Below are 8,702 nucleotides of genomic sequence, written 5' to 3' on the forward strand. Positions count from 1 at the left end.
CTTTATTAAATTGTCTATTTGGATGTCACTTTTACTCTTCTGTAAGCCCTTTAAGATCAGAAGGCGTTTTCTTTTATACTTGAAATCTCGGCTCATAGCCCTTTGTAATTGCATCAAAAATGGCTACAGAAGAGCAGCAGCAGTGCGGCGGCGGTGGCGCCACCAAGCCAGCAGTCTCGGGCAAGCAGGGCAATGTGCTGCCGCTGTGGGGCAACGAAAAGACTATGAATCTCAACCCCATGATCTTGACCAATATCCTGTCGTCGCCTTACTTCAAAGTGCAGCTCTACGAGCTCAAAACCTACCACGAGGTGGTGGACGAGATCTACTTTAAGGATTGACTCAGTCTTGCAGCGAGGCTCGGAGCAGCCCAGGGTTGCAGGTAGAGGTCACACATGTTGAACCATGGGAGAAAGGAAGCAGGAAAACAGCTGGCCAAACAGGGATGTGCGGAGGGGTTCGAGGTGTTGGGACAGGAGGAATTGTTTCTACAGCTTTTTGCCTGTTATACAAATTATTTACTCTGAAGTTAACTCGCAAGCAAGTGATGGGTCTTATAACACACACAGACTCTCCATATATTAGAGCCCTTGGATTTATGTATATAAGGTACACACAGCCCCCTACAGATCTATGGGATTGGTTTGAATCCTTCCTTGATGATGAAGAGGTTTGGGACTGACAATAGCTGACTAACATGTCCTGAGCTGTGAGAGGGCATAGCAAGAAGGCCTTCATGCGGACCTAGATGTGAAGGCTGGTGGAGGCTGCGTAATGACCATTGGAGAAATGCTGCGGTCTTTTCTCACAAAACTGGAGTGGTTTTCCACTTTGTTTCCAAGAATTCCGGTTCCAGGTCAGAAGAATATCGATCAACAGATTAAAACCCGACCAAGAAAAATCAAGAAAGATGGAAAGGAAAGCGCTGAGGAAATAGACAGACATGTTGAACGCAGGCGTTCAAGGTCTCCAAGGAGATCACTGAGTCCACGGAGGTCCCCAAGAAGATCCAGAAGTAGAAGCCATCATCGGGAGGGCCATGGGTCTTCTAGTTTTGACCGAGAATTAGAAAGAGAGAAAGAACGCCAGCGACTAGAGCGTGAAGCCAAAGAAAGGGAAAAAGAAAGGCGAAGATCGCGAAGTATTGATCGGGGACTAGAACGCAGGCATAGCAGGAGTAGGGAAAGACATAGAAGCCGTAGTCGAAGTCGTGATAGGAAAGGGGATAGAAGGGACAGGGATCGGGAAAGAGAGAAAGAAAATGAGAGAGGTAGAAGACGAGATCGTGACTATGATAAGGAAAGAGGTAATGACCGAGAAAAGGAGAGGTCAAGAGAACGGTCCAAGGAACGGAGAAGTAGGGGTGAGGTAGAAGAAAAGAAATATAAAGAAGACAAAGATGATAGGCGGCATAGAGATGACAAAAAAGATTCCAAGAAAGAGAAAAAACATAGTAGAAGTAGAAGCAGAGAAAGAAAACATAGAAGTAGGAGTAGAAGTAGAAATGCAGGGAAACGAAGTAGAAGTAGGAGCAAAGAGAAATCAAGTAAACATAAAAATGAAAGTAAAGAAAAATCAAATAAACGGAGTAGAAGTGGCAGTCAAGGAAGAACTGACAGTGTTGAAAAATCAAGAAAACGGGAACATAGCCCCAGCAAAGAAAAATCTAGGAAGCGTAGCAGAAGCAAAGAACGTTCCCACAAACGAGATCACAGTGATAGTAAGGACCAGTCTGACAAACATGATCGCCGAAGGAGCCAAAGCATAGAACCAGAGAGCCAAGAAAAACAACATAAAAACAAAGAGGAGACTGTGTGAAAATTTTTTGTAAAAGTGGATCACATTGAATCCTATAAATGTTGGGTTAAATCTGCTTTTTTTTTTCCTCCCAAGTTGAGATTGTGCAGTAGTTACACACTCTTCAAGCTCCCTGTAGGCTGCATTTTCATTTCCTCTTTTGTGTAGGGAAGTGCCTTTGTAATCCCATTTATTGCATTGATGTTTTCACCCAACTGTTGAGTTTGATACATGATGCACAGATTGTTCTTGCATTTTATTGTTTGTTTTTGAGATGTACAGTCTGTACATATGTCCTGAAAATGTTTTAATTCCGTTGGCATGGTTGCCATGTTGGTTAAATTTGTATAAGGCAATAAAATGCCACTAATTCTATTTTTGTTTTGTAGGTGTGGGATTATGGTTTGTGTACTGAAGTTAGCATGACTGTGCTTTTCGTAATAGAATGCTAAAAACTATGAAAATGGATCTTGGATGTCTATCATAGGAGAATTTCATGCTTTCAGTGTACATGAAGGCAGCAGTTGTAGGATTAACATTCTTGTCCACTGTATATTATCTTGGAAGGCTCTTGTTAATATGTTAAACCTAATATTCTCCACAATTAACTTTAGAGAGAATTTAGGAGAAGTTAGTTTCTGATGCAGAGGTTTCAATTAGGCTGTGATTTGATCAAAAGTCCTTTTAGCATTCTACCTCAAAGGGACACTATTAGTATGCCTAAAATTTATTCACTTAGTTTTCCTTTTTTATTTGAAAAAATACATGACATGTAATCTTTTTCTTGAATTTTTCAGAGTTTAAAGTACTATATAAAAGGAGAAATTAATGTCTAAAGCCTAGCATTCTTGCAGCAACCCTATACTAACGTGAAATTGGGAGAGGGTGGGGCAGATGAGTAGAGAAATAGATGTAAGCCTCAAGCTTCCAAAGCATTTTTATAAATGGAAAATACTTAAATTATGAAACAGCTTGATATAGTGTCCTTTTTTTAAATTCAAAACTTTTTTTTATTGATAATGAAGATTGCTGTTTGAGTTTTTAAACTTAATCTAGAACAGAGAAGTATTAAAAGTAATGCTATGCTGCATTATTTAAGATAATCAGCAAATTATTTGATAGATTGTTCTTATGACTTGTATTCTGATTACAGAGAAGGATCATGAGTGTGGAATAAATACTGGATTAAATCCTTTAAAAAAAAAATGGCTACAGAAGAAAGAAAAGAAAGGAAAAGGACAGGAAGAAGTAGGGAGAAAAGAAACCTATGCCAAAAAAAAAGGTTAAATAAATTTCTAGCATTGCCACAAATTCATGATAGAGGTGGAAGTAGAACCCAATTTCTATAAACACAGTCAACTGAACATTTTTGTTATGTGTGTATCCCTGAGTGACATCATAGGACAATGTATAATGCTGGTGAAGAAAAAAACAAAGAATCTGATAACACTGAAAAATGAAAAAAAAGAATTTACTGTCTCTTTTATTTAAATAGTTCATGGAGAGTATTCATTTTACTTTTCTTTTCAGAACTTCCAGTTATATCATTTGGATGTATATCATTTATCATGATATATATATCATGATATATCATTTCCAGTTTTGCAGTCTTCTATTTTTGCCTTTGTATGGTTCAAGGCCATCTTCAGGTTTTCCTCCTCAAAGGAGCCACATGGGTGTGCAAATCCCGGATCTCAGGTGTTCCCATCATAATGTCCAGGATAAGAGTGAGCATCTCCTTCAGGAGCTGCTTTGGGAGAAAGAGTAAGGTTAACTTTCAGAGTCACTGATAAGTATCCTGTGCTACTTCATTGACCGTGACTGCAGCTGTCCTACACGTAAATTCTCCTGCTCAAACGATGAATTTTATGAATGACTTATTCAATTAGGGCCATTCTGAGAAGTCTTTGGGTTAACCCCTCAAAGAACATATAGCTAAAATTATGAAGGTTTGGTCTTGACAGGGAAATCTTGGAGGGCTCTTAACCAGGAGGTGAGCAAATGAATGTTGAACAGTAAAAACCAGCACCATCAAACATCCTTTTCTCCCTCAGAATAGATTATAATCTCTGTAAGGATGGTGACCATGGCTTAATCATTTGATGCCCAGTAGCGATTTGTATTTGCCACTGAATAATTGTTTGCTGCTGCTGCTGTTAATTTTCTCATGACAAGTCAGAATTACTTTCTTTGTTAACCTTTTCCTTCTGAAAGTATATTCTCCTCCCAAACTTCGTAAGACCACCCACATTGTATTGGAATCCCACATGATGAAGCTCTAATGTTTTAATTGCCGGATCTAGTTACATATTTACTTTGTATAGGAGAATAATACCCAATTAACTAATATTAAAGTGATTACTAAAACTTGATTCATATATTGTGTTTTACAGATCTGAAGATCCAGTCTGTGTCATCCAATTGTTAGCTTCCACTCAGCACGTTCTGTGCTCGTGAATTCCCCTTATTTTCCCTTCCACTAATGCAGTGAGTCTGTCCGAATTACAAGAGGTCTGCCTTGGTGTACACACCTTCTCAGAGAAAGGAAGTAATTAATAAACTTAAAAGTTCCTTTTTTCCCCCTTGCTAGCTCCTGCTGGGCCAGTGTAAACTATAACACTGTTCATGTCAACGAAGTATAATCAGCAGAAGGGTAATCCACATGCTATTATCCAGACTTAGCTGCAACAGATTCATTTCTGTTTCATAGTTTTGAAAACTTGTCAATATACTGCAGCCACAAGAGCCACTGAACTTAACCAGACGTGAGAGTTTGGCTGGCCTGTCAGTCCCTGAGGAAGCCTTGGCCAAGGTTTGACCTTATTCTCACCCTCCAAGAGTAGAAGCAATAATCTGAAGTGCTTTATCTTTCTTGTATTTTGGCCTTTTTTCCTGCAGATGTGCATTTACTCTTTTAAAAATATATTTTTTCTTCACTTTTTCTCTCTTTTATAACTTTATTTCTTGAATCTTGGTAAAAGAAGAGAAATTATTTTCCTTTAATTCCTGAGGGAAAGTAGGTTCAGAAGATACGATATCATCTTGGCAGGTTGAAAGAACTCAGAAGTGTATTATAATACATTACAGATGTATAAAACTTTGGTTTACAAATCTCTTTTATGTGCATTAGCTCAAATCCCAGAAAGTCCAGTAGGATAGGAGGCTCAGAAAGTTGAAATGATGTGTCCAATATCACGCACAGGGTGATATAAGATGACCACACAGATCTAGTTCCAATTGCAATGTCCTTTTCACAGCTGTCTCCCTCCATGGTGGTTAGAACTTGTGGAACAGGGGAGACGCGTTCATTTATTCACCTTTTTTATTTGCTCTTATTTTTCTTTGACTTGCTCTCATGTTTTCTGTACTATTGAACTAAAATATTATATTACATAATTTTTCTGTGTTCCAATAGTTTTGCTTCACAATCATAGTTCTAATTGCTTTATAGCCAAATAATTAAGCAATTCCAAAAGCATATAGTGAATCTGCTTGGCATAAGGGACTGACTAATCAATGTTAGCAGAGAGTGAAATGATGGTTACTGAAGGCTGGGGAGTGGGAGGGCAGAAAGGTTGGTCAAAGGGTAGGCAGGGGCTTCCGTGATGGCGCAGTGGTTGAGAGTCCGCCTGCCGATGCAGGGGACACGGGTTCGTGCCCCGGTCCAGGAAGATCCCACATGCCGCGGAGCGGCTGGGCCCATGAGCCATAGCCGCTGAGCCTGAGCGTCCGGAGCCTGTGCTCCGCAACGGGAGAGGCCACAACAGTGAGAGGCGCGCGTACCGCAAAACAAACAAACAAAAAAAAGGCAGGGATGATGTATCTCAGGAAGTGTATTCAGATCCATGACCCAGGTTAAACATGGCAGAATAAACGTGAATTTATCTCTGTTCCCTCCAGAAACCCAGCTAAACTATTAGTACAAGAAGTGAATAGTGATGACCAGCAACAAAACAGTTATGTCTATGTCTTTTACACTTACTCCATTCCACAATAGAGGATAACAAATCAAAGATATGTTTCTCAGACTCTGATGTTGATAGGTTTGGCCACGTGACCCAGTTCTGGCCTCGCAGGTAACTGGAGTAAATTGCATCTGCAGGATGCATTCTAGGAAACATTTCCTCCTTGAGAAATAATAGATCTCGCTCTAACCTGAAGGGGAATATAAAGGAGATATGTATATTTTTGTAGTCAAATCATAAAACAGCAACTCGATATCTATTGATAGCATTCGTCATTCTTCTGCACGTCAGGTTCGCATTCCAACTTACATGATGTTCTTTTACAACAGCAATGCTTTCCCAACCATACCTCTTCCACATATATTTGTTACGAGATCTTAATTTTTGTCGTTGCTAATGACCTTCTTGTAGTCATCAGCAAAATAACTTGAAATAATTTCTACAGTGTCACACGGTATGGATTAAGAAACAAGCTACATTAGAAAACATAACAAAAAAAGGGCCAGCAAGAGAAGACAAGGTATAAGTCCTTGCCTCATTTCTCATTTTATCAATGGAGAGGCACACTCAGATCTTGACACTCAGCTGTATATGTCACCCCATTGCTTTCTGCACTTACGAGGAAATCATGGGAGCGACCTGCCAGTAGGAATTTGAAAGCACTCTTTCACCAGTAGATGGCTTGGCTTTTCATGACCGTTGTTCACTTGTATTATCACAGAAAGCAGTCTTCCAGCACCTGGGAAACATGGAGCTCATGGGGAAACCTCCTCCCCCACAACAGACGATTAAAGCCACTATCCTGTAGGATGTCGGCTTTGGGTGCTGGCCCTTATGCTGGGAGAAGGCGGAAGCCCCTAGTTCTTGTTGGTTCATGGTCTAGGCAACCCAGAGTGATTTTTAGACAATCCTGCCTCTTTCATTATGGCCCATCAATGGTCATAACTAGTGGACAGCCCTAGAATATTTGTCTTTAATGTAATAATATTAGACATTGTCCAATACTCAGGGGTTAACTCTATTCTAGGAAAGAATATTTTCATTTTTATTAATTTTTTAAAATATATATTTGCTTATTTTGTTTAAATACACATGTCTTTTTTTTGGCCCTGTCATGCAGCATGTGAGATCTTAGTTCCCCGACCAGGGATCAAACCCGTGCCCCCTGCATTGGGAGTATCGAGTGTTAACCACTAGACTGCCAGGGAAGTCCCAAGAATATTTTCATTTAAAAAAAATCATTATAGATTCTTGGGAGCAAGAGATGGAAATGAGGCAGTGTTCTAATTTTAGTCCGGCAACAGTTACGCCCAGATTTAGAGCTATAAGCTTCATCCCTTGGAGTAAAAAAGATATACTTTGTTTCCCACCCATGAAGATCAATTAATCCAAAAGGATTCCAGAATCTTCTAGAAAGCATGATGGCGCACACATAATTGAACATAACTCAAGTTTTGATTGGACATTATGAAAGTATTAGCTTAAATAGAGTGATGATGATACTTCAAAAACACATCCCTAATTGTAGACAGTTGAGTTTTGTGTAACACTGTTGGAAAAGGTGCCCAGGGACATGTAAGAAGTGAGATCAGTTGGCCTGGTAATATTATGAATATGGTAAATACCCATTTAATGCATCCAAATTAGTAAAATGTCTATAGTTTATGAGAAAAATGAATTTCTAGGGGTCTTCATTTACATTTACAAATTTTGCTAGTTCTTGCCCTTTCCTATTCTAATATAATACTGGCATATGTCAAACATATTCATAAGTCATCATTTTGTCATTATATATATATATATACTCTTTTCTCATTGTGCTGTTTAATTTATACATTCATCTATAAGAAATATATATATCTAATTGTATAATTAGATAAATATACTCATGTTTACTATAAACATCATGAGTACTCGAAAGATCAGTAATATATTTTCTATGACAATGTCACAAATTAGAACCTAAATTATGATTTATTTTATATAAAATTGCAATGATCCTTTTTATCTATACACAGTTTTCCTAAAAGAATGATTTTGTTCATTACACAAACCACTTCGTTTACTTTCATTCTTTTACAAATCATATGCACCAATATACTTCCATATTCTGTGTCTATTTTGAAAATTAATGCATTTTCAATTAGGGAGAAAATAATCTCAAGGGTAGCCAGGATTCAAACTAGAGTGTGTGTGTTTGTGTGTGCATTTGTATGTGCTTATGTGTGTGTGTTTCTGGTGTGTGTTTTGTGTGTTTCTGTATTTGTGTGCTTGAGTGTTTGTGTAGTGTTTGCCTGTGTATATTTGTGTTTGTGCATGTTTGCGCGTGTTTGTGTGCATGTGTGTGTATATCTTAATTCCTCTGATTTCCCTGAGCAACTATTAGTTCAGCAGGACATACATAGATTCAGAGGTACAATAACTCTTAGACAATGGATACAAGTGCAATAGATTGTTTAGTTCAAATTAATGCTTCCAGATAGACTCAAGGGTCAATCATTGAATAGCTCATTGTAAATGAGTGACACACTTGTAATGAAATCATCCATTTAAAAGCCAATCTATACCCAAATGGTAGAATTTGTATTTCATTTCAGCTGCTCCTTCAACTTGCATACATATTTAATTCTAATTTTTCTAAATAATAATAAAAAGCGTAAAGAATGGAGATAATGTCTTCAAATTAACTTATTTCCTACAAAACCTAACAGAACCAGGAGTATAAGAAATAAAAACGGTTGCACCACTGTGCTTGGTTTGTGGAGAAATATAGAGTAAATAAAATTACGTTCTCCACAGGGGCGGGGGAGAGCGAGGTATGATAATAGGTATAATGTAGAAAAGTAAGTATATATATGATCTCTAGTAATGTTATAAAAGTAACATTTATTTATTTTGTTTTATAGTGATTATGATTATTTTCATATTTAAATCACTTAA

The 8,702-nt window shown here is 38.1% G+C and overlaps 1 protein-coding gene across 1 annotated transcript; it reads left to right on the plus strand.

The window, feature by feature from the left end:
* The first annotated feature begins 386 nt into the window (after positions 1-386).
* Positions 387-2,427, plus strand: LOC101330845 (uncharacterized). Its single transcript, XM_033843546.2, has 2 exons — positions 387-670; positions 724-2,427. The coding sequence occupies exons 1-2, from the start codon at positions 446-448 to the stop codon at positions 1,816-1,818; spliced, it is 1,320 nt and encodes a 439-aa protein (XP_033699437.2). The 5' UTR covers positions 387-445; the 3' UTR covers positions 1,819-2,427.
* The last annotated feature ends 6,275 nt before the right edge of the window (positions 2,428-8,702 follow it).

The sequence above is a fragment of the Tursiops truncatus genome, chromosome 18 (assembly GCF_011762595.2).
Source record: "Tursiops truncatus isolate mTurTru1 chromosome 18, mTurTru1.mat.Y, whole genome shotgun sequence".
In the NCBI taxonomy this organism is placed as follows: domain Eukaryota; kingdom Metazoa; phylum Chordata; class Mammalia; order Artiodactyla; family Delphinidae; genus Tursiops; species Tursiops truncatus.

Excerpts from the sequence above, each read along its gene's own strand:
- LOC101330845 (XM_033843546.2), top strand. The coding sequence starts at position 446 with ATGTGCGGAGGGGTTCGAGGTGTTGGGACAGGAGGAATTGTTTCTACA. Across the intron at positions 671-723 it reads CCTTCCTTGATGATGAAGAG|CAAGAAGGCCTTCATGCGGA; the intron begins GTTTGGGACTGA and ends GAGAGGGCATAG.